At 41.2% G+C, this 27,055-nt stretch overlaps 1 protein-coding gene across 1 annotated transcript in view; it reads left to right on the top strand.

Moving 5' to 3' along the window:
- The first annotated feature begins 1,152 nt into the window (after window positions 1-1,152).
- Window positions 1,153-27,055, top strand: part of LOC115096199 (retinol-binding protein 3-like) — a 37,806-nt gene continuing 11,903 nt past the window's right edge. The window contains 11 exon segments of the mRNA XM_029610709.1: window positions 1,153-1,223; window positions 9,373-10,093; window positions 10,095-11,150; window positions 11,152-11,805; window positions 11,807-12,334; window positions 13,884-14,033; window positions 14,035-14,075; window positions 17,298-17,361; window positions 17,363-17,441; window positions 26,774-26,976; window positions 26,978-27,045. Coding sequence (XP_029466569.1) covers window positions 1,153-1,223; window positions 9,373-10,093; window positions 10,095-11,150; window positions 11,152-11,805; window positions 11,807-12,334; window positions 13,884-14,033; window positions 14,035-14,075; window positions 17,298-17,361; window positions 17,363-17,441; window positions 26,774-26,976; window positions 26,978-27,045 — 3,635 coding nt within the window.

Below are 27,055 nucleotides of genomic sequence, written 5' to 3' on the forward strand. Positions count from 1 at the left end.
AAAATTATAATGCCAACGAGTTGGAAGATGTTAGGCAAGCAAACACACTAACCCATTGGTGTGTAAGTTTAAAGACAGTGACATATTCAACTGAGTGTAATGGCTCAGAATTGCTAAACTGGGGTTTACTCTACATTATTTGGTAAGCTGCATTGCTGCTATTATGATATAATCTTATAATAGAAAACTAAAGATTTTTCTCTTAATGGCTGTTGGTATTCAGTGTTTTCTAGTGCCCCCTACACTTGGCCCAGAACTATCACAGCAATGTCCATACTAGGAAGACTAGGAATGGGAAAAGGAGGAAGGGAAAAAAGATAAGGAAAAAAAATCCCCAGATAGTTGTGAATGAAGGCATAAACTTCAGAATGGGGGGGAGGCTCCCAAAACATTTCTGTGCCACCACTACTGCTTCCCCTGCCCCAATCCCCTCAGTAACCCTCACTAAAATAATAGGAGTATCATGGTCTTGACAGTGTCTCTGGCCGCTTCCTCCTCCTCGGTGCCGGTGCTTGAATGACATCATCAGGCGCAGATAGCTGAGAAGAAGGAAGTGGCCCGAGGTTCTGCCAAGGCCATGCTCCTACTTTCATGGCAGACCTGAAGACCATATGCGGGCAGATCTAAAGAAAGCCAGCGCAGCATGGTGATGAAGTACTCGGGGAAGGGCTGAAGAAATCCGCAGCAATAGCAAAAATGTACCAGTAGGCCAGAAGGACTGAGCCAGGCAGTGAAAGGAAAGAAAAGGAGAATAAACTTCTCACTCTCCACCTCCTCTCCCCTTCCCTTTTCCCTCACTCACTCTGCTCCCCTTCCCTCCCCTTCCTTGTTATTGAGAAGAAAGGAGAGGAAGGAGAGCTGAGCTGAGTAAATGAAAGAGAACGGAACGGAACGGGGTTGTAAATGAGGAGAAAGAGATAAGTGGGGGGAAGGAAGGGAAGAGTGAGTGAATAAGTGAGAGGGAAGGGGCTCAGGGGAGGAAAAGAAAGGAAAGGAAAGGGAGGAGGAATGGGGAAGAGGGGAATAGTAGAGGGACGGAATGGGAGAAGGAGTAGATGAGAGGAAAGAGATGAGAGGGGAGGGAAGGGAAGGGAAGAAAGGAAAAGGAGGAGGAGTGGGTGAGAGGGAATGGGTGAAAAGGCATAGGAGGAAATGGAAGGTGATGAGAGGAAAGTGAAGGAGGAGGGTGAGAGAGTGAGAGGGAAGAGGCGGAAAGAAAGGAGGTGAGTGAGAGTGATGGATCAGGAGCAGCAGCAGCAGCCCACACCCTGAGAGGAAAGAGTAGTCATCCCATTGGCTGCATGGGCTGAAGGTGAAAGCTGCCACAACTAGAATGAACATGTGCATGAGTGTGTGTGTGTGTGTGTATATATATATATATATATATAAATGAACAAGTGCATGAGTGTGTGTGTGTATATATATATATATATATATATATATATATAAATGAACATGTGCATGAGTGTGTGTGTGTATATATATATATATATATATATAAATGAACATGTGCATGAGTGTGTGTGTGTGTGTATAGATATATATAGATATATATATATATATATATATATATATAAATGAGAGAGAGGGGAGTGGGCAAACTGGGTCATGTGTCAATGCCCTAATTGGTACCTACTCCTCTAGTTATGCATTTCATCCATTATAATAACTACAAATCTTTAGTAATGTCAATTTTACTATGAATACCTCAGAATGTTTCTGTAACCCCCCCCCCCCCCCCCCAACCTTCTGAAACCCTCTTCAATTCAAAGTGCTCTTCTACAGTGGTGCATATATTTAGAGTCTCCCTCGCTCTCTCTCTTTCTCTCATCAGAGTGTGAAAGCCTAACAATGCCCCTTTCTAAATCATGGGTGCTATTTTCGCTATATTTATAGAATTTTGATAAATCTAGGCCAAAGTTTGTTCACCTCTCTTCTCCGCCATCTAATTCATGACAATGTCAGGGTGACTGGACATTAAAGGTTCCCAGATATGGAGAGCGGCAAAATTCTTGTTGGGATTCTTGGCCGTGGCAACCCGCGGCTGGAACTCCCTACCTGTTCTGACACTCGGCAGGCTCCCCTCTCTTTGGCGCAGCACGCCCCAGGCCCGAGCCAGCCGCTGGCATGGCTTCCATGCGGCTCTAGACGCTGCCGACCTTCCTTGCGTGTGAGCTCCCCTAGGCGTACGCGAGTCAGCCCGACTCTTAAAGGGGCTGTGGTGGGAAACAACGGCCTGGCCCCTGAAGATGACGTCAGGACTGAGGAGTATTTAATCCCTGGCTCAGTCCTCAGTTCCTTGCCTTGGAAACAGGTCCTTCTCCTTTGGAGTGCTAGTTGCTGTCCTGATCCTGTGTTTCCTGCTGTTCCTGATCCGGTGTTCCTGATTGTTCCTGCTGTTCCTGATCCAGTGTTCCTGTTGTTCCTGACTCTGTGCCTTTCCTCGTCCCTGGTTCCTGCTTCCTCTCTTCGGCTTGATCTCCTGGTTCTGACTTCGGTTTGCTTCCTCGTCTCTGCTTGTCTGCTGCCCATCTCGACCCTTGGCCTGGTACCTCATCTCCGCTCGTCTGATCTTCGGTTTGGCTCTCTGTTTTGCACCTTCGCTGCTAGCCTCGATCCGGATTCCTGACACCACCTCTGCCTGCCACTGGACCCGTCTTCTCCAAGGAGACCCGCACCTAAGACCTGCTGGTCCCGGTACCCAAGAGCTCAACCTGAGGGGAACGAGGGTTGGTATAGGCGAAGCTCCAGCCGGGTCGCCCTCACCTGCACCACCTTCCTGCGACGAGGACCATTGGGGTCCGTCCCTCGGTGGTAGCATTAACTTTCATCCCGGTCCAAGAGTCCACAGCGCTAACAATTCTTTTCTTCTCATTAGTTTAATTATTGAGCATTATTTGATATGTCTGCTTTTTTAACTATTTCATTGATTTTTGAAAACTTTTTGAACAGTTTTATATGAGTTTAATAATTGCATATTCTATTTAGCAGTTATTTTGAAATATTCTTTTTCTTAGTATGCTTTTACTATTGTAATTAACGTGTTATATTCCTTAATTTTGTTCTTTGATGTTTTATGATGCATACAGAATCTAGCATGCTTGTGGTTTCCAGTTCAGTATCTGTCTGCACCTTTCTATTTATACTTTATGGTCCTTTTATTCTGTATATGGTGAGGATCTGTCTGTGTTCTGCATGTGTGATCGGGGTGAGGTATTCTGCTAGCAGGTAGTTTCTATGTAGGGATCTATAGTAGCATGGCTTGTTCTGTTTTTGTTGTTTACTCTTTTATAGCTATGTCTGGTTTTCTACAATTAAGCATTTAATTGGTCTGGGAATGAATAATTATACTCTATAATTAATGCAAGGAATGTGTATATGATAGAATGACATTAAATGTAAATATAAAGTAAAAAATTGGAAACGGGAACATGGGCGGAGCATAGGCTGTCAGGGGCAGAGCTGAGATGCAGCTTGGTTGCACCCCACCCCCCAGAATTGAACACAGTAATCAAAGTGCGGTCTCACCATGGAGTGATACAGAGGCATTATGGCATCCTCCATTTTATTTGCCATTCCTTTCTTAATTATTCCTAACATTCTGTTTGCTTTCTTGATTGCCACGGCACACTGAGCAAACGATTTCAAAGTATTATTCACTATGACATCTAGATCTCTTTCCTGGGTGGTAACTTCTAAGATAGAACCTAACATTGTGTAACTACAGCAAGAGTTAATTTTCCCTATATGATTATGCAACACCTTGCACTTGTCCACATTAAATTTCATCTGCTATTTGGAAGCCCAATCTTCCAGTCTGGCAAGGTCCTTCTGCAGTTCATCACAATCTGTTTGAGATTTAACTACTCTGCATAATTTAGTATCATCTGAAATTTTTATCACTTCACTCGTCGTACCCCTTTCCAGATCATTTATAAATATATTAAAAAGTACTGCCAAGTACAGATCCCTGAGGCACTCCACTGTTTACCTTCTTCCAGTGTGAAAACTGAATATTTAATCCTACTTGCAATCCACAAAAGGACATTGCCTCTTATCCCATAACTTTTTAGTTTTCTTAGAAGCCTCTCATGCGGGACTTTATTGAACGCCTTCTGAAAATCCAAATACACCATATCTACTGGTTCACCTTTGCCCACATGTTTATTCACCCCTTCAAAAAAATGTAGGAGATTTGTGACTTTATTCTTTATAATGGTTTTCATGATTTTTCCCGGCATTGAAGTCAGGCTCACTGGTCTATAGATTCCCGGATCACCCCTGGATCCCTTTTTAAAAATAGGGGTTACATTGGCTATCTTGCAGTCTTCAGGTACATTGGATGATTTTTTTAATGATAGGTTACAAATTAATTGAAATAGATCTGAAATTTCATTTTTTTCATTCTTTCAGAATCCTGGGGTATATACCATCCAGTCCAGGTGATTTACTACTCTTCAGTCAATCAGGCCTACCACATCTTCCAAGTTCACCGTGATTTGAATCAGGGGATCTGAATCATTACCCTTGAAAACCTTCTCTGGAACGGGTATTTCCTCAACATCCTCTTCAGTAAACACCAAAGAAAAGAAGTTTTTTAAATCTTTCTGCAATGGCCTTATCTTCCCTAAATACCCCTTTAACCACCTCAATCATCTAACGGTCCAACCGACTCCCTCGCAGGCTTTCTACTTCGTATATATTTTTTAAAGTTTTTATTGTGAGTTTTTGTCTCAACGGCCAATTTCTTTTCAAATTCTTTCTTAGCCTGTCTTATCACTGTCTTACATGTAACTTGCCAATGCTTATGCTTAATCCTGTTTTCTTCTGATGGATCCTTCTTCCAATTTTTGAATGAAGATCTTTTGGCTAAAATAGTCTCTTTCACCTCTCTTTTAAGCCATGCTGACAATCGTTGACCTTCCTTCCACCTTTCATAATGCGAGGAATACATATGGACTGTGCTTCTAGGATGGTATTTTTTAACAATGTCCACGCCTGTTGTACACTTTTTACCTTTGAGCAGCACCCTTCAATTTTTTTAAACTATGTTTCTCATTTTATCAAACTTTCCCTTTTGAAATGTCAGAGCTACAGCTGTGGATTTACTTACTACCCCCTTTCCAGTCTTTAATTCATATTTGATCATATTATGATCACTATTGCCAAGTGGCCCCACCACCGTTACCTCTCTCACCAAATCCTGTGCTCTACTAAGAATTAGATCTAACATTGCTCACTCTCTTGTCGATTCCTGAAACAATTGCTCCATAAAACTGTCATTTATTCTATCCAGAACTTTATCTCTCTAGCATGTCCTGATGTTACATTTACCCATTCAATATTAGGGTAATTGAAATCTCCCATTACTGCACTACCAATTTGGTTAGCTTCCCTAATTTCTCCTAGCATTTCACTGTTCATCTCACCAACTTGTCCAGGTGGACAGTTATATACTCCTGTCACTATACTCTTTCCCAACATGCATAAATAAAGATTCAATTGTGCATTTAGTCTCATGCAGGATCTTCATCTTATTAGACTGTATGCCATCCCGGACATAAAACACCACTCACCACCAAGATGCTTTTCTCTCTCATTGCGATATAAGAGAGTTAGTTTGTGTCTGTGTATGAGGGGGAGACAACCAGTGAGTGTTAGTGTATCTGTGTATGAGGAGAAGAGAGTTAGTGTTAGTGTATATCTGTGTATGAGGGAGAGAGAGCCAGTGAGTGTGTGTATATATGAAGAGAAGCCTTTGTGTGAGTGTGTGGGTATATGAGAAAGATTGAGAGTGAATATATACAGTATGATTGTTTTTAAGAGAATGAATGTGTGTGTGTGTGTATGTGTGTGTGTGTGTGTGTGTGTGTATGAGAGAGAGAGGAGATAGTTTATTCGCCCTTCTCCTCTCCTACTAATCCATGACAATTTCAGGGTGACTAGAAATCAAAACGTTCCCAGGTATGGATAGCAGAGGATTTTTTTTCATTCCTATTAGTTTTAATTATTGGGTAGTATTTGATGTCTATTGATCCTATTTTGAAATATTTTGTTATTTTTGATACATTTTTAATCATTTTAATTAGCTTTTTATATTATTGGATGTTCTAAATATCAGCTATTTGAAATATTTATTCTTTTTTTAGTATGGTTGCCTTTTTTTATTATATTTTATTTTTTTATATTCTTGATTTTGTTTGATGTTTTATGAGGAATGGTAATGTTTCTATTTTTCCATTGCTGCACTGCATACAGATTCTGGCAGTTTCTAATTCAGTTTTTGCACACTTCCATTCATAGTTTATGGTGTCTTTATTCTGTGTTTGATAAGGGTCTATTTCTATTCTGTATGTGTGACCAAGGTGAAATATTCTGCTAACATGTAGTTTCTGTGTATTTTCCTAATAGAAGATGTATTGGTGTTTTAGGGTCTGATGTTATATTTCTAGCTTTGCCTTTTTTAAGATAGGGTTGTTACAGTTTGAGTTTGGAAGTTCGTATATTATCATAGGGCAGGAATACTTTTTTGCAGGATTTTGGATTATACAATGTTCCTGGTAGTGGAGGGAATAGTTGTGGTTAATGAGGTGAGATCAGCATCTAAATATTTATTTTTGTATGGTGAGTGGTAAGGGGAAATATCCTAGTTCAGCAGCTTTTTCTGACTTTGGGATTAACCCTGTCAACTCAAGCTACTGATGACTGTTGTTGTATTGCCACCTGCTCTTCCACTAAAAATAGAAAATATATTCAAACTAATAGGTTTCTTGTTGATTGAAAGTGCTTACTGAAATATTTTGGTAATGATATATTAAGTATTTAAAATTTGCACTATATTAAGATTTTGGAACTTTCTATATTTTTGTCTTTTATTCAGTAATTTTGCTATACTTAAGTGGTCAAAAACTTTATGCCAAGAGAGAGAGAGCTGCTGTATACATTTTTTATGTGTGTGTGTGTGTGCAATTGTATACCTATGAGCCAGTATAGATAAAAATCTCCTGGGCTGATATTTCCCATAATCCACTCCTGTTTTCAACTCCCTTTGTGTCACATGGGAGTTTTGTTAACACGCAGACCCCTTCCAATGGGGAGTGGTACACTACAATAACAAACTTACAGTACCCTGACGTCACACACAGGGACAATGTTTTAATGGAGACCTCTGACTCACAGTGCTGAGAGGATAACCTGTTAAGGTCACAACTGTCATTCCAACTACAGGCAACTACTACTAGTAAGGTGCAGGTTTTAGGATTTCCTTACATATGAATGTGGCCCACCCTTGGTCTGGACTATGAATTACCCTTAAGCTTGGGGTGGGGAGTACCACATGAGAAATTATCTTTACTAATATGATTTATCTTTGAGTTTGTAGCCTGAGTGGGGGATGAGACAGTGTCCAGTCACCCCCAATACCACAATTCTGTGCTCTTCCAAAACAACCTCTCACTTGTGGCACCACAGACCAGATAAAATCATCACACCAGAATAAAACAGAAATTAACCTTATTACTAGTATTATGTAAGTAGACAGTAAATCCAACCAGAACATTAAATGGGAAAAGTACATTAGTGAATTATAACATAAAGTTGAAGTTGTCTTATTTTAAATCAAGCAATGCAAAAATAACACTGAGTATGGCCTGTTAGCCAGGGCAACAAACATCTCATAGGGATCGTAAAAACATTTAGGAAAGTCAGTAGAGAAAGATTGGGGGGGAGGAAACAATGAAGTGCACAGCTTTCAGAAATTGTCTTTATCCTTGAGTTAACAACTACACCTTTTATGGTGTAGTTATTCGGCGTGTCGCCGGCAGTGATCACACCGTGGCGGTGCGATCGCTGCCGGCTAGCGCAGGACCGCCCCCCACTTCGCCCCCCCCCCCCCGCCCCCCATTAGCGCCGGGATTCACTAAGCCTTGCGGCATTAGTGAATCCAGGCCTAAGTTTGCATTCAATAGATGCAGCGTAATTTTATGCATGAGATAAAATAGATGCAGCGCAATTTTATGCATGAGTTCAAATTTGCACTCAATAGATGCAGTGTAGGCAAATTTATCTCATGATGTTCATTGTGGATATCCTGAAAACCTGACTGACTGCGGGTCCTCCAGGGACAGGTTTGGGAATCTCTGCAATAAAGGATAGATAAATTGTTTGATCTCACTGAAATTACAACAGAGTTTTTTATGGAGCAAGGAAGGTACTACAGACAGTGAGAACTGTAAAAATAATGTCCAGAAATGCAGCATAAAATCATGATTGGAAATGCATTTTGTAGGCATTTAATGACTTTAGTGACCACCTAACAAAATGAATATTGTTATACAATATTCATCTAACTGGATCTAGATTTAATCTAAAGTAATATTATGCCGAAACTGATCCTCTTCTAGACTCTTAGCACAGCAGGATCTTGGAAGAGGACTGACATAAACAGAACAGCTAGAGTTCTATTTTAGCTGAGTGCATCAGGACTTATTTTCATTGGCTAAAAGCAATGGCCAGACATAGCCGTATGTTACTAGAGGTATTACAAGTAAATCCGTTTTGATTGCTATTTATAAAGATTAGACTTGTCTAGAGATTTACATTAACTGTTAGAAGCAGCATATTTATTTCTACAGTATTTTACGATATTATTAATTAGCTCACTCATGCTATTGATCCATTATAGATTGGTTAATGAGGGATGCCAGTAATGAGACCCTATTTTCAAAACATAGAAAATGCAAATAAAAATGTCATTTTATAATTATTGGTGTGCCCCTTTGTCAAACTAGACTAGACATTTTACAGAATTTATGGTCAAATACCTATATGAGAAACCTTTTATACATCATGCTTCTTATGTATTTATTATGCTATGAAAGCAAGTTTCTTTGAAGATAGTAATTATATTTTTTTACTGTTACAATATGAATACATCACTTATGGAAAGTGGTACTGTACAACTGTATTTACAAGGAAAGTATTACACTTTAAAATAGACAGAAATACTTAACATGGAAAAAATGCATTACTGAATAAGTTCAACTGGTACCGGTTAACTGGCCACTTCACTGGGCTGAGTTTTCTTATTGCCTAATTTATTTTTTAGATTTGCTTAACAAGGTTGTCTGAGGGCTGAATTTTCTCTCTGAATGTCCTTCAGTTTAATGAGATTAAGGATTAGGTGTACTTAAAAATATTTATCTCTTCCATGTTCCCACATTTAGTGCTGATGTCCCTGTATGAATTCACAGAGGAGGATAACCGAGTTCAGCTCATCTTTCACAGATTACTTGCAGTTTCTTTTCTGTTTCCATTTTTTATTTTCTCAACATGATTAGGAAAAACAGTAATATTATTGTTGGTTTTTCTCAGTTGCAGTGTCTGCCCTAACCCAGTTTTCAAAGCAAATTTGGTGTTGGACACAGCCAAGGTCCTTCTGGATAATTACTGCTTTCCAGAAAATCTCATTGGGATGCAAGAAGCCATTGAGGAAGCCATCAAAAGTGAAGACATTCTTCATGTATCAGATCCCAACATATTTGCAAGTATCTTATCAACTGGGGTACAAAGCTTCTTGAATGACCCCCGAGTGGTGGTCTCCTATGAGCCTACACCTTCAGTTTCCAAGCAAGAAGAAATGACACCAACAATAGAGCAATTGCAATTCATAATTGAGCATTCTATCAAGTATGAGATACTGGAAGGAAATGTGGGATATCTTAGAATAGATAACATTATTGGCCAAGACATAATTCTGAAGATTGGATCTTTTCTTATTAATAATGTATGGGCAAAGATAATGCCAACCTCTGCTCTGATTTTAGACTTACGTTATAATACCTTGGGGTCAATCTCAGGAATTCCATTCATGATTTCCTATTTATGTGAAGCAGAACCTGCTCTACACATTGATACTGTTTTTGATCGTCCATCCAATACATCTACTGAGATCTGGACTCTACCTATATTAACGGGAGAACGGTATAGCAAAGAAAAAGATGTTATGGTCCTGACAAGCAAGTATACAGAAGGGATTGCTGAAAATGTGGCTTACATTTTGAAGAATATCAATCGTGCAGTAATAGTGGGTGAAAAAAACCTCTGGTGGCTCTCTTGACATCCAGAAATTTCAGATTGGCCAGTCTGATTATTATGTTACTGTACCTGTGGCAAGATCTATTAATCCCATCACTGGGCTGAGCTGGGAAGTTAATGGTGTAGTACCCTGTGTTACAATCAATACAGAAGATGCTTTGGAAAAGGCCAAAGGCATTCTTTTCATGAAAACTGCCATACCCAAAGCTCTTGAACATCTTTGTGACATCCTTAAAACTTATTACCCATTTGTTGATCGGATCCCTGCTTTTCTACATCACATTTCAACTATGGATTATTCAGTGCTAATTTCAGAAGAAGAGTTGGCAGCTAAGTTAAACTATGAGCTGCAGTCAGTGTTGGAAGATCCACGAGTTTTGATCCAGATCATTACTGAACCACCCATGTTTGGACAAGACTTTCCAGTAACTGCTGACTTGCCTGATGATGAAGCAATTCTGCAAGCTCTTGTTAACACAGGGTTTAAATTGAATATTCTGCCAGGTAATGTAGGCTACCTTAGATTTGATGAATTTGCAGATGCTTCTGTTCTGGCTAAACTAAATCCCTATATAGTAAACAAAGTTTGGGATCCAGTTGCAACCACAGAAAACCTGATAATTGATCTGCGTTACAATAAAGGTGGGCCATCTGAAGCAATTCCCATGCTGCTATCTTATTTCCAGGAACCAGACTCCCATGTACATCTCTTCACTATTTACAACAGGCTAACAAATACCACCAAAGAGTATTACAGTCTATCCAACTTGACTGGACAGTCTTATGGTTCAAAGAAAGGGGTTTATGTGCTAACCAGTCATCAGACTGCAATGGCAGCAGAAGAATTTGCATATCTCATGCAGTCTTTGAATAGAACCACTATAGTTGGTGAAACAACATCTGGATCTTTGTTGCATTCCAAATCATTTAAGCTGGAAGCAATCCATCTATCATTTACTATACCAGTCATCAATTTTATAGATAATAATGGAGAATGTTGGTTAGGTGGTAGAGTAGTTCCAGATGCCATTGTTTCAGCCGATGAAGCTTTAGAAAAAAGCCATAGAAATCATTGGATTTCATCAACAGATCTTTCCTCTGGTTGAAGATACTGGTGAACTTATAGAAACCCATTATGCTATTCCAGAAGTGGCAAAGAAAGTGTGTACAGTTCTCAGAAAAAAATGGACTGAAGGCTCATTTCGTTCTGTAGGAGACATTGAATCCCTTGCCTTACACCTTACTTTAGATCTCCAGGAAACCTCTGGAGATCATCGTCTTCATGTCTTCTATAGTGATACAGAGCCTGAAATCCTGGAAGACAAAATCACAAAAATCCCCTCTCCTCAAGAACTTAGTTATATAATTGATGCCTTGTTTAAAACTGAAGTTTTACCTAAAAATGTAGGCTATCTTCGGTTTGATATGATGGTAGATGCAGAAATTATCAAAGCTATAGGTCCACAACTCGTAAGTCTAGTGTGGAATAAACTGGTAGATACAAATATGCTAATTATTGACATGAGATACAACACTGGGGATTATTCTACTGCCACACCAATTTTTTGCTCTTATTTTTTTGATGCAAAACCACTTCAGCATCTCTATACAATTTTTGATCGTAACACATCTACAGATACAGAAATATGGACACTACCAGTAGTTGAAGGTGAAAGATATGGTTCCAGAAAAGACATCTACATACTTACCAAGCCATAAGACAGGCTCAGCAGCAGAAGCTTTCATCAGGTCCATGAAAGATTTCAACAGGGCTACGATCATTGGAGAACCAACAGTTGGAGGTTCTCTGTCTGTGGGTATCTACCGCATAGGAAACAGTCATTTATATGCTTCAATCCCTAATCAAGTGGCAATAAGTTCAGTCACTGGCAAGGCTTGGAGTGTCTCTGGGGTTGAGCCACATGTTGCTGTGGAAGCTGGTCAAGCAATTAATGTTGTACATTCTATCATGAGCCTCAGATCCAAAATACCATCCATTGTGCAGACTGTAGGAAAGTTAGTAACCAATAATTATGCTTTTGCTGATGTTGATGCAGATGTTGCTGCCAAGCTAAAAGCCCTTCTTGAAAAGGACAAATACAAGACAATTAACTCTGAAGTTGAACTGGCTGAAAAACTGACTGATAACTTTCAGACTTTTTCTGGAGATGTTCATCTGCAGGCTATGCACATCCCTGAAAACTCAAAGGATCATATCCCTGGGGTGGCACCAATGCAAGTAAGAGGTTTTGTTGTGATAAAATAATATTGAAAGAGTGTTTTTAATTCTGGTGGGCTAAAGTGAAGACTATATGCTAGAATGGTTATTTTTTAGTTAATATACAGGGTCATTTATCAAAATGTGTTAGGGCCCTAATGCCTGCAATAACTACTGCATCGCAAATTGCGTATTCACATTTTTCATTTGTATTCAAGTGGGAGGAATTTGGGCGGAGTAAATAGAAATTAGGGTCAGTTAGCTTGGTATGTGATATAGTAACGCACAGCAACATAGTTTTTAATGCCGGAAATAACTACAGGTTTTTCCTGCGCATTGTGCCTGCATTAGCTGAGAGTTACTGGCTGAAAACATTTTTATTGCGAATTGTGGTTTGGGAAGGGAGAGAAAGTGGGGTGGGAGAGGGTGATTTGAGTGCATCGAGCAAGGTAGAGAGAACACCACTCTCAAATCACATTGAATCTTCACTGATGGTAACTGTGCTGTTCGTACATATGACTGTGCATTTAAAACTGCCCCCCAAAACCAAACTTACCCCACAAACCTCACCCTGAGGTACTAATGCCCCCTCTTACAGTGGTATAAATTGTTAATTTTTTGGTGAGTCTCTCTCTCTTTCTCTCTTACCAGCAGCCCGAAATGCGATAAAAGCTGTCTGGTCAGTAACACAGCATGCGATGGGACTTTTTCAGCTTGTGATGTGAAAATAAATTTAACGCGTGTTGCGGTAAAATACCTATACCATACAGCATCAAAACAATTAGCTTAACCGTGCCCCCTTTTTATTATGGGCACTATTTTTGCTATATTTATAGCAAAATGATTAATCTAGGCCATAGTTTGCTACACTAGTTTTTATTTTATATTTATTTTGTGGTGGTTACTCTTCATCAATGAATTCCACTGTAAAAAAAAATCATTCATCTTTTTGTCTCTTGATCTAAAAATGAAGATGAACTGGAACAAAATATTTTACAAACCATGCTAAATATTTGCTTTGGTGGAGACTATTTTGCCCATCTTTCCTTAGTCCTAATTTCAGTGGTAGAAATAGACTTAACAGCACAAGCACTTAAGGGGTCATTTTCTATAGCTTTTGCAGCGAAAAGTCCCTTTTCACGTGCGATAGCTAGATCAGGGTGGAGTCGGGCATTGGAAGGGGAGGAGTCGGGGCAGCACCAGGGTGGATGCGGCGAAGACATCGCTGACGGCAAAAAGATAAGGCCCCTTATCGCTGCCAGTAATGCGCCCAATAGTAACCACCTTTCACGGTGGCACTATAGGGTTGCGAAAGCCGGCATCGATTGCACCCTGTAGTGCGATCGCTGCCGGCTTTCGCAGGTCCACCCACTGCTTTCAATCACCCCCCACCCCCAGGTACCCGCGTGGTTCACTAAGGCCTGCGATTTTAGAAAATCCAGGCCTTAGTACTAAAATAACAGTGATATTGAATAAGACAGTGTACAAAATGTATTGATGTTTTCACCTGGCCACTTTAATTTGTTTAGTATTCTTTTTCTAGTAAATGATTTCCACAAATCTCTTTCAGATTCCTTCACCAGAAATGTTTGAAGATTTGATTAAATATTCTTTCCATACTGATGTGTTTGAGAATAACATTGGTTACCTTCGCTTTGACATGTTTGGAGATTATGAACTTCTAGCACAAGTCTCCAATCTGTTGGTGGAGCATGTTTGGAAAAAAAATTGTAAACACAGATGCATTAATTATTGACTTAAGGTAAATAAATTAAATTTCATTTTGTAAAATTAACAATTTATGGTGAAGGTACAATAGATTAGTTCTATGTTCTACATTAACAGACAATTAGTGATACTATAGTACAGTCCAGAATTGATGAACAAAGTAGACTATATCATAGTCTGATTGAAGATCTATTATTTATTAATTTATTAGTTATAATCTGATAAATAATATTATATAAGTGGTCTAATGAAGTAAATGAAGTGGGTTTTAAAAGATAAATCATAATAATGGTCATAAATTCTGCATTCTCTATGTCAATCCATTCAACAATCTGTTTATGTAATAACCTTGGAAATTATTTTAAACACTTATAGTCTGCTTTTCCTATAAAAAAGCTCAAAGCACAATAAAATGGATTATAAAACACATACAAGATAGTATTAATATGTAATATATTAGCAAAGTATATAATTTAAACCATAAGTAGGCAATACATATCTAAAAACAAACCACAACAACATGACACTAATAAAACCTCCAAAAAAATGCAATAAAAATATAAAACCAGGAAGCAAACAAAGTAGGAGAAGCCCAGTCACCTAAGGTACAGGGATTCCTTTAATATTAACGTTGTATAAATTCACAGAATGGAATAAAGATGCTCGACTCAGGCCGAGTTTTGCCCGGGGCTAGAGCTCCATCAGGGCTTGCAACTCTCAACAATTGCAAATAGATACAGCCGCGGGCTATTAATCAAATAAACAGCCTTCGAGATTGCGGGTAAAATTTGCCCATGGGTTGTTTGCAATTTTTCTCACTGCTGGTGTCCCCAGAACTGAAGCAACTTTGATACCTTGAGTCACCATGATTATCACCAACCAGAATTAATTTAAAATCGTCATTCACAATGAGGGTTTCATCGTTTTCTGCTGCATAAGTATAGCATTTTGGCATTGCACATCAGGATTATGCACATTGGGTGCAACGTTATAAATAAAGGAATCCCTATACCTAAGGCGACTGGTCTACTCCTACTTTGTTTGCTTCCTGGCTTTGCTTGACTGTCTTCCATGCTGTTTTTTTTCAACTGATAAAACTATAAAAGTAATTAATCCACAATAACAAGAATAATAAATCTCTATTGTAACTCAACAAATCTAGACTCTAATATAATTATTTTTTAAATAAACTCAAAATAATATAAACCAAATCCTATATATTCAGATCGTTATTGTCTGGGTATGAAGAATAAGCAATTTCACATTCTGCTCATTATTTTCTGAAGGGCTAACCATGTGCCTTTCCTGTATTTTGGACAATTATGAAAAGAACTTTGCTTTTTCTTTCATGAGTAATACTTTCTATGATTGCTACTTTACCATTAGTTTATCGTACAAAAAAAGTTGTTTTTGCATGTTTCAAATAGTTGCATTATTTTCTTTTGCTCATTGCTAACTAGTAAGATTTCTTTGATTTATTTATAGATATACATATACAGGAAATGTTTACATAGGTTACATATACATATACATACAAGCTCATGGAATAATAAAAATATACTTACTTTTCAGTTAGAAAAAGCTGACCTTTTGAGAGGAAGGCCATTAATGATTTAATCAGACAGATAAAGTGACATAACTTCTATGGAACTTTTTTAAGTGGTCCATTTTTTATTTCACATATAGGTGGTAGTTTGGTTGCCACTTTAATCCACTTAGCTACATAGATATAAAGGTCAACAAAGAAGTTGCAGTTAATACTTTTTTATTTTATTAAATATAGTATATTTGTGACTAGCTGTTGAGATTTATACTGATAATGGAAGAATAACGCTGAAAAGGATGGGTAGATGACCTCCAGTCCCAATGAACATCCTTCCTCTCAGGTTTTCAGGATTTGCCAAAAAAAAAAAAAGCAAATAGAATGCTGGGGAATTATTAGGAAATGAATGGAGAATAAACAGAGAATATCATAATGCCTCTGTATCGCTCCATGGTGTAACTGCACCTTGACTATTGTATGCAGTTCTGATCACTGCATTGCTAAAGAGATACAGGAGAATTAGAAAAGGAACAGAGAAAGGCAACCAAAATGTTAAAGGGGATGACATTTTTCCCCAATGAGGAAAGCCTAAAGAGGTTTGGGCTCCTCATCATGGAAAAGAGAGGGCTGAGGGAGATATGATAGAGGTCTATAAAATAATGAGTATATTGGAATGGGTATACACGAATCGATTGTTTATTCTTTTAAAAAGTACAAAGACTAGGGGACGTTCAATGAAGTTACTGGGTAATATATATTTAAGACCATCATTAAGGTGAACCTGGGAAATTTCACTGCTCATAACCTGGATTAGCCACTGATGAAAATAGGATAAAGGATACTGGGCTTCTTGGACTTTTGCTCTGACCTAGTTTGGCAAATCTTCTATTCCTAGGAATATGAATATGCATGAGATAGATTTGCATACACTTGAAGCAGTGTGCATACAAATATATCTCATGCATATTCATTAGGGATAGCCTGTGGAGTCCAAAGGGACTGGGAAGGTGACTTTCCTCTGCTCAAAATACAATCACAAATAAAACCTTACCTAAATTGGTTTACTGAACTTAATTTCTATATGTGGAGGGCCAATTTTCAAAGCCATTTACCCAGGCATAAGCAATTTAGCCAGATAAAATGGCTGTTTGAAAATTGCCCTCCTCAGAACGGCTAAAGCAGGGGTGGCCAACTCCAGTCCTCAAGAGCCACAAACAGGCCAGGTTTTCAAGCTATCCACAATGACATTTTTATGAGATAGATTTGCATACAATGGAGGCAGGGTATGCAGATCTATCTCATGCATGTTCATTGTGGAGATCCTGAAATCCTGGCCTGTTCCGGGCTTTTAAGGACTGGAATTGGCCACCCAAGGGATAAAAAGTATGAGCAGAGTTTTAGCTGGATTGGGGGGGGGGAGACACTTTCCTAGGGCATTATATTCTTATGGAACATAAAACAGGTAGATTGTATTTCAAATCTACATACGTCATTTTCCATAGAAACTTTATCTGCAAAAAAAGACAGGTGCGAAGTCTGCGGGTGCCTTGTACCCATGGCAGGTTTCAAAGGGAAAGCACATGTGTACGGCCTATCCACATGAAGCTTTAACATTCTTTTGTTAAGGGGCTGAAGTTTTCTTCAATCAACAAAGAAATCTTGTGTTTTTCACTTTAAGAGATCATCATATAACAGGGGTCTTTATTTAAACAGATACAACACTGGAGGCCCCACAACATCCATCGCTGCTCTGTGTTCATATTTCTTTGACAAAGGACAACCGGGTACTTCTGGACAAAATCTACAACAGACCTTCTAATGCCATCACTGAAATGTGGACTCTTCCAGAGCACCCTGGTAAGATCAATCTTCGAAACAATCATAGCTTTCTCTTGGCCCTTTTTATCTTTTACAATTATCTTAACTATAATAAATCATGTAGTATGATTTTTTTTCTTCAGCAGTTCAATTAAAATCCACTAAAATATCAAAATGGTTATCATGGGATCTAGAGCAATATCATGGCCAGTTAATAGCAACGTAAAAGGGTAAAGTAATAAGGGCAAGGGAATGAGCAACCAGGCTAAAATAATTAAGGAGCTGTTTCTTTAGACCACTGATAGAGTCCTTGAGCCTCAGGTGGTCGGCACAGAGACAGCCAGCTCTGAGGGTGCCGGCAGGAGAAGCTGAGCCCACGCAGTCCAGAGAGAAAATGGAAGATTAGGACTAGGCCAAGGTCAAACCCTGGAGATCAAATCAAAAGCAGGGCCACAGGAAGCAGGCAAGAAACAGACAGGAAGAGGTAGGCAAACAGAAACACAGACTGGATAGGCTGGAAACGAGAATCAGGAATTGTGAAAATAGGGCTGGCTAGTGACAGAATATCTCAAACAGGTATGAACACAACCATTGTTATAAGTCAAGAGTACAACCTGAAAAAGAAGTTAAATACATCATTAGCCCAGTCAAGGTTTGCTTCTGCTGGTCTAACTGAGCATATCTGTGAATTTCTCCAGGCTTCACCCAGAAACTCTGGGATTTATTTAAATTACCAGAGAAACATAGCTCAATCTCTGCGGGCCACTGATGATATATTTGAGATTTTATTTCCTTCTTTTTATCCATTTCATTGTTTTTTTCTTGTTTCATTTATTTGAAATAAGAAACAAAAATTAAATTTAAAATGAATAAAAAAAATGAAATGTCAGGTCAACCCCTCGACTTGTAACCTCTCTCCTTCCCAAGCAAACCCCTCCCAGGCCTTCCTCTGATTCATCCCAGCCTCCCTAGATCTGCTTACCTCAAGTCTTCTTTCTTCACCTGACAGAAGAGATTTGGGCTGCTTATGCCCTATCAGTATTAACAATGGTAAATAGTGCTGGCAGATTGAGGCCATGAAGAAAGAAGATTTGGGGGACTCAGATCCAGGGAGACTGGGTGGTAGGAAGATCCAGGGATGACCCAGGGTGTACTTGTGTTTTCATTTGTTTTGTTTGTTTTGCAGCAGGGATGATCTAACATTTTTTTAAATGAAATGAATGAAAACAAAATTTTAGTTTTTCTTTTGTTTCATTTTAAAAACAAAATAAAATGAAAGGGTCGTTTTGGTAAAATTTTCCATTTGTGTTTTCAACCATAATCATCTCTATTTTGAAAATGTCAAGTATGTGTATTGCTTTCTTACTCCAACTTAAAGAGCACCACCCCCCTCCTGAAAATGCTTCTTTATAACCCGGATAAAAGTGTACATGCTTTGTTACAGTTCTGAGTCCTAAATAAGCTGTTGTATACTGTTGCGACCGTCGCTGCCCGGCGTCTCCACTCCGCCCTCCTTACCTCCTCGGCGACTCCCTCTTGCTCAAGTGGAAGGTTGGCTGCCGCGGCATCTTCTGCCAACTCCCTCCGGCGTCCCCGGAACGGCTCAACGCTGCACACCGCCATGTTTCCCAGCAGCCTAAGGGCGCGCACGTGGCGTGGCCCCGACTGAAGTACAAGCAATGGCGTGAACCTCAGGAGCGTCCCCATGAGGTGACATCATCTTCACCAGATACTTATGGTCTCTGAAAACGCTAACATATCGCGTTAGCAAGGAGTTGGATACGTACAAGGAGTTCTAGGACTTCAGGTTCTCTCCAAGCTACTCTGCCTCCTCAGACTTACCAGGGGTACCAGCTCCTCAGGGCCTCGCTTTCTCTTTGCTTTTCAGATCATAGTCTGGAACCGGTACTTGCTCCTTGAGGGCCCTCATTCCCTGACTCGCTTCTGAATACCACTTCTGCCAGGAAGTCATCGCTGCCTACAACACCAGTGAGTTACCATCTCTCTCTCAGAGCCTTCCCTGGAGCCAGGTACTCGCTCCTTGAAGGCCTAATCCATTCCAGCTCCTGGGCTGCTTCATGAGACATTGTGTGAGTTTTTCCATCAAGGTTCTGTTCCTGAACTCTGTATACCCTGCCTACTCACTATCTTCAGTTTCTCTACAGCTCAGTTATCCGGGATCGCTGTTCTAGTATCTGAGGGACTACAGCCCAGTCGGGCATTACCAGCTCACTACTGCCACCTCTGGTGGTTCAATAAACTGTTTAATAAAAGAACTAGTGTGTGTCTGTCTCCATACTCTGAGCCTAACCGGTGGTCCCTCTTGGGATCTTCCCCCGGGAGGCATGGTCATCTGCCACCAGCCCAAGGATCCACCCACAACTACCATGAACACTAACAGATTGTAACTCCATGGATCTGGCACAACTGAATGCCTTACAGGCCATACCGGGCCTGGCCTAGCGCATTGTGCAGCAGCAAGATGCCTTGGAGAAACTTACTTCAGCATTTCATCAGCTACACACACAGTTCAAGGCACAGCTTCCAACCATGAAGGTCAGTTACAGGAAGTAACTTTAAAGCTGCTGTACCATTGGCGGCTCCAGGTCCGCTTTTCTGGTGAAATTCAGAAGGCCCGGGGCTTCTTAAACCAGTGCTGCATGCACTTTGCCTTACAGCCATCTTTATTTCCTACGGCTCTTTCCAAGACCACCTACATCCTTTCAGACCTGGATGGTAGGGCCTTGTCTTGGGCATCTACCTTGTGGGAGCACAACGACCCCATTTTGCAGGACATAGAAGGATTTATGGACTTGTTTAAATCCATTTTCAATGACCCTGTTCGCACTGCTGTAGCCAGTTCTGCTTTGGTGAAATTGAAGCAAGGCAGCAGATCACTGGCTGAATTTTCCATCGAGTTCAAACCTCTTGCGGCAGAACTTTGCTGGGACCCCAAATGTCTCAAGACACTCTTTTGCAAAGGCCTGGATACACGTTTAAAGGACGAGCTGGCTGCTCGCAAAACACCTGACTCGCTGGAAGAATTAGTAGCCTTGGCCACACGAATTCATCACTGATTCCGGGACAAGGTGAAGGAAATCCGGCCTAAGGTGTTACCTGGGTTGAAACAGGCTAGCACTGAATCTCCACCTCGGATGGTTCCAGTAATCATTGCTGCTGATAAAGATGAACCGATGCAACTTGGTCATGGACATTTAACTTCCAAAGAAAGAAGATTTCAGAAGAAGCACGGTCTTTGCATGTATGTCTCTACATGCTCCATTCGTCTTTGCATAATGTCTCTACATGCTCCATTCGTCCGGGAAACGGACGGGCCTAAGTCCTGCAGGAGGACTGTTCTTAGGCCATACCGCGTCCTTTCCTCCGCTGACTCCTGCCCCGGTGGACTCAGGGGCAGAAGGCAATTTCATTCTCAGATGTCTAGTGGAAGACGTGAAGAGTCCCTGCATCAAGCTGAAAGATCCACTACTGTGTCATCTTTTGAAGTGGGCTAAGGACGTTCCCCAACACCGCCACTTCCACTGAAGCTGAGTGACGTCCCAGCAGCTCATCAACTGCTACTGATATTCATAACGCTTTCATGTTTCATCTGAAACCACTCATACTCAGCATAATTTCTTCCAAGCCTCAAGATCCACTTATCATCAATGCAGAAGACAACTTAGATTCAAGTTGAAGAGGTTCTGTATGTTCGTAGAGAGGCATTGTTTTTCAATACCTTCTGAAGTGGAAGGTTTTGGTCCCAAAGAAGATTCTTGGGAGCCTCAGACCATTATCCTGGACAAGGAGATGCTTCATCAGTTCCACCTCGCGCATCCTTCAAGATCCAAGTCTGGTATCCGAAGAGGAAATCGCCCTTTGAAGGGGGGTACTGTTGCGACCGTCGCTGCCCAACGTCTCCACTCTGCTCTCCTTACCTCCTCGGCGACTCCCTCTTGCTCAAGTGGAAAGTTGGCTGCTGTGGTGTCTTCTGCCGACTACTCCCTCCGGTGTCCCCGGAATGGCTCGATGCTGCACACGGCGATGTTTCCCAGCAGTCTAAGGGCGCGCGCGCGGCGTGGCCCCGACTGAAGTACCAGCAATGGTGCGAACCTCAGGGGCATCCCCCTGAGGTGATGTCATCTTCACCGGATACTTAAGGTCTCTGAAAACGCTAATGTATCGAGTTAGCAAGGAGTTGGATACGTACAAGGAGTTCTAGGACTTCGGGTTCTCTCCAAGCTACTCTGTCTCCTCAGACTTACCAGGGGTACCCGCTCCTCGGGGCCTCGCTTTCTCTTTTGTTGCATTCGTGCCTGTTTTCACCCTCGCTCCACCCTCTCTACCTCTGTGGCGACTCCCTTCGGGTCTGACGGACAGATGCTACCATGGCTTCTCCTCGCCGCTTCTTCCCGGAGTCCCCTGGCTGGCCTGACACTGCAGATCCGCCATGTTCCTGATGACATAAGGGCGCGCGCGCGCTCCAGAGTTTGTACCGGCAAGGGCGCGAAACTCAGGGGCGTCCCCCCGTAGTGACGTCATCCGCTTCCACCTTAAAAGGTATTTGTTTGCAACTACGAATCGAGTTAGCAAGAGGAATTCTTTCTCCACTGCTCTGCCTCCACAAACTTACCAAGGGGTGCCTGCTTCTCGGGGGCCCCGCTCTCTCTTCTTGATTTCAGATTCTAAGACAGGATCCGGTACTCGCTCCTCGAGGGCCTACGTCCCTGAATGCTCAGAAAACTCCTATTGCCTGGAAGCGATCGCAGACGTGAACACTGTGAGTTCTATTGCAGATAGAAACCGGTACTCACTCCATGAGAGTCTTCCTAATACTAAAGACTCTCCTCTGTCTAAGACGTTATCGCAGGTACGGAGATCGTGAGTGATTATTGCAGATTGCAGATAGGAACCGGTACTCGCTCCACAAGGGCCCATGTTCCTAAAACCAATCAAAGACTCTCTTCTATCTCAGAAGTTATTACCTACCTATATCTTGTGAATTACTATTTCATATTGCAGATAGGAACCGGTACTCGCTCTGCGAAGGCCCATTTTCCTAAAACCCTTCAAAGACTCTTCTATAACCTCAAAGACTTCTATTTCAGAAGCCATCACATACACAGATATTGTGAGTTCTTATTCCAAATTGCATTTAGGAACCAGTACTGCCTAAAGGCTCCTGATCCTGAACATACTGAAGACTCTCTGTTGCATAGGAGCCATTACTGATATATCTGCAATTGTGAGTGTATCATCTACTGGTTATGTATCCAGCATACCCTGTCTACTCACTACGTATAGTCTCTCTCTACAGCTCAGCAAACCCAGAGATCGCGGTTCCAGTATCTGAGGGACTTCAGCCCTGCTGGGTACTTCAGCTCACTACTGCCACCTCTGGTGGTTCTACTACCTGTCTAAATAAAGAACTATCTGTGTCTGTCTCCATACTCCAGCCTAGCTGGTGGTCCCTCTCAGGATTTCCTCCTGGGGGCATTGTCATCTGCCATCGTCCCAGGGATTCACCAACTTACATTGGGTGCTCTTCCCCACACCACAAGAGTTGTATTGTAACAGACTGTCACTCTGTGGGGAGCAAACCCACTAAAGATTGATAACTCCGCCTACAGAGTATTATAAATTGCCAGCTCCTACCCTTTGGGGTACAGCACTGATCAGATTGCTACTCCTCCCTTCTGGAGGAGCTGATCATTAATAGATTGCTAACTCTTTACGAGAGAAGTAACAGATTGCTAACTCTGCCCCTCAGGGGAGTTGATTGACATCAGATTGCTAACTCCTCCCCTCGGGGGAGCTGATCGATAACGTCTTTGCTTTTTAGATCAAAGTCTGGAACCGGTACTCGCTCCTCGAGGGCCCTCATTCCCTGACTCGCTTCTGAATACCACTTTTGCCAGGAAGTCATCGCTGCCTACAACACCAGTGAGTTACCATCTCTCTCTCAGAGCCTTCCCTGGAACCAGGTACTCGCTCCTCAAGGGCCTAATCCATTCCAGCTCCTGGGCTGCTTCATGAGACCATTGTGTGAATGTTTCCATCAAGGTTCTGTTCCTGAACTCTGCATAGCCTGCCTACTCACTATATTCAGTTTCTTTAAAGCTCAGTTATCCTGGATCGCTGTTCCAGTATCTGAGGGCTACAGCCCAGTCGGGCATTACCAGCTCACTACTGCCACCTCTGGTGGTTCAATATACTGTTTAATAAAAGAACTAGTGTGTGTCTGTCTCGGGATCTTCCCCCGGGAGGCGTGGTCATCTGCCACCGGCCCAAGGATCCACCAACAACTACCACGAACACTAACATATAGAAACTGCTACCTACTTTCAGCAGACCTGCATTCTAGTCTGTTACTCAAACTATTTACATGTTTTCTCTGTCTTTGGAGCTGGGATTCTCTCCCTCATTCAACATGTAGAGAACTAATCTGGTCTTCCCACACATGCTTACAGGCTGCTTAAATAGAGGCTGAATAAGTACTGCTCTCTTTCCCTGCAGCCAGCCAGAAAAGGGAAGGTTTTAATGTTTTCCTTTCCTAATCCAGTAGGTAGGGATCCGTCCACTTCTCAGATAGCTTGACTTCCCTGACAGCCTGACCTGTTTGTGGCAAGCCTAGGACCATGGTGAAGAACACCTGCTGCAACAGACAGGGTGAATAGACGCTGTACTCAGGTCTTCAAGTCTCTTGTATTGCAGACAATATATTAATAGGTGGTGTTTTTTATGTTTTCATTTCATGTCACTGTCTGTTGATTTGTTTTTAAAGTGGTTGGTTCAGAGGTATTTATTTTGGGTTTCCCTAATTTCAGACTTAGTGTGCATTAATGAGACTTAGTGCGCACTAACTGGATGTTAGCGTGCACCACCTATAGTTAGTGTGCACTAACTGAAAACGTTACCCATAAGTTAAAAACTGTCATTTGGGATTGTAGTTCGTTAACAAGAGGTATGGTTCTGCATTCCCACTGGCTGTCTCCTTATTTACTTGTTTGTGTTGCTAAGGCTGCAAGGTGGTGGTTGTGGGGGGATGGCCAGTGCCTGTAACAATTGTAGACAAACAAGTTATGTAATAATAGTTCTAGTCAGCAAAAGAAAAAGCATGTCATGCAAATATATATTTTGAATTTGTCAATCCTTAGAGGGGGGGTGTGTGACATGTCATCCCATACAGTCTCCCCAGTCACTCACCGGTCACCCTTTCACACACCATACAGTCTCCCCAGTAACTCACCAGTCACCCCTTCACACACCAGACTGCCTATCTCTCTCACCAGTCAAAACCCCAACCAATTTCTCTCCCCCATCTGTCACCCCAGCCACCCTTTCACCAGTCAACCCCCCCCCACCCCCCACCCCCACACACACACACACAAACACCAGGCTCTCTCACCAGTCACCACCCCAACCATTCTCTCTCTCCCACTTGTCATCTCATATAATCATCCTAGTCACTCACCCTCTTACCAGTCACCCCACCATTCACACACTAGGGAAATTCAAGGTACCGGTATGCATGTACCAAAATGCCAGGACCCTTTTCCTAAAATATAAAGGGGTTGGTGAATTCAAAATATGCATTTGTATCACATGCTTTTGCTTTTGCTGGCTAGAATTTGATGCTATTATTACATCACTTGTTTGTTTACATTTGTTACCAAGCACTGCCCCCCCCCCCCCCATAAACACCACCTTGCAACCTTGGCAACTAGGTTTGCCAATTGGCTCCAGATTTTCAGAACAGGTTGATCCAGCCCTGGTTTTACCCTTTTGCATGCTGGAACTTATTCTGATTTCCCTATTGCATTTCCTAAGAAAAGGAAGACTATAAGTACCTGCTTGCAGGGGAGTAAAACCAGGACAGGATCAAGTTATCCTGAAAATCTGGAGCCAGTTGGCAACACAAACAAGTAACTAAGGTCACAGCCAATGGGAATGCAGAACATATATTTCTAGCTAACAAACTGCATCCCCAATTGACACTTTTTAACTTGGTAACATTTTCAGTTAATGAGCACTAACACAAAATACCAAATTTTACGAAGTTTCTGCATTTTTTATTTTGTTTCACAGCACTCCGAAAAAGAAATGAAATAGACAATTTTGTTGAAATTGTCTATTTCATTTAAAATGATTGCATACCTCTACAATGTAATGCTCAGAAAAAGACAAGTGACCACCAAGCAAGAGATAATATTTATTTATATGAGCAAGTACCCCAGATATCAGGTATTAACATAGGGATGTGCAATATTTTGAAATTTTAATGTTTATATTATTTCATTTCATTATTTTAAACTAAATAATAGGACAAAGACCACAACATTTTGTTTCATTTTCCATCTCTTTTTTTGTGCACAGTATTTGCAAACAGTGCACACTATTTGCAAACAGCTATCACCAATGAACATCCCTACTCAGCGGACTCCAGAAACCCCCTATCCTACCCCTTGCTGCCTCTGGAAGTGGCCATTTCCCCAGAAAATGTAATATTTCTATAAAAAATAAAAAGTCACAGGCCCCACCCCCACCCCCCAACCCCCCCATTTTTTAAATATAAACCCCTCCTAAAGCCAGTGCCCCCATCACCCAGCCTAGTCCACTCTCCCATCTCCCCCAGACTCACCAAATAATCCCTGATGGTCTAGTGAGGACTCTGAGTGACCCCTCTGCTCCCAGACCCAGCTGCTGCCATTTTCCAAAATGGTATTAGCTGGTTCTTTGCCCTATTATGTGACATGGGCTACCAGTGCCATTGGGTAGCCCCATCATGTTATAGGTGCTACCGGTGTAATATTCGGGAGAAATGGCCACCCCAGGGGCAGTGGGGCTGGGGAGGGTCTTACTCGGGTTTTCCTTCATTTATTTGAGTATTCACTCTTTCTTTACCTTTTCCTGGGTTTTTTTTTAGGTATCTGGAAATAGCATGCACTATTTTCCAAAGCAAAAAAAGAAAAATTTCCCAAACAAAATGACAGAAAAAACAAAATGAAAAAATTTGCTCTGCACACCCCTAAGTATAAATTGGCTGAATCTAGTATGAATATTTATTCAAGACCAGATGTTATGTTCTAAGAATTTGAAGAATATATTGAACCAATTGTATCTAAAATTAGACCAGAAAAATGAAATAATAAAACAAAACTGTCTACAACTCTGCTTTCCAGTAGTTCCAATGTTCTCATGACAGAGAGAAACTATTTATATCAATGTAATATGTGGATTGAAGCTTTTGTCATAATAATCTAATTCTGGGTCTTCTTTCTGAGCTTAACCTTCAACAAATTACATATAAAGTGCCAAAGCATGTTGAGTAAAATTCAGATCAAAACATGTTCTCTTTTTATCTTTTGGAGGACAAATATATGGTTCGAAAAAGGAGTTAGTGATCCTTACCAGCTCTGTGACTGCAGGAGCAGCGGAGGTGTTTGTTAATATCTTGAAGAGACTTGGCAGAGCTTTTATAGTGGGAGAAGTTACCCAAGGCGGATGTTACCCTCCTCAAACATATCGTATAGATGATACCAATCTGTATCTAACTATCCCGACCACCAGATCATCTCATCTCTGAAAATGGAACCTCCTGGGAGGGGAAAGGAGTGACTCCCCACACAGAGATAACAGCGGAGTCTGCATTG

Source organism: Rhinatrema bivittatum, chromosome 7, assembly GCF_901001135.1.
Source record: "Rhinatrema bivittatum chromosome 7, aRhiBiv1.1, whole genome shotgun sequence".
NCBI classification, from domain to species: Eukaryota; Metazoa; Chordata; class Amphibia; order Gymnophiona; family Rhinatrematidae; genus Rhinatrema; species Rhinatrema bivittatum.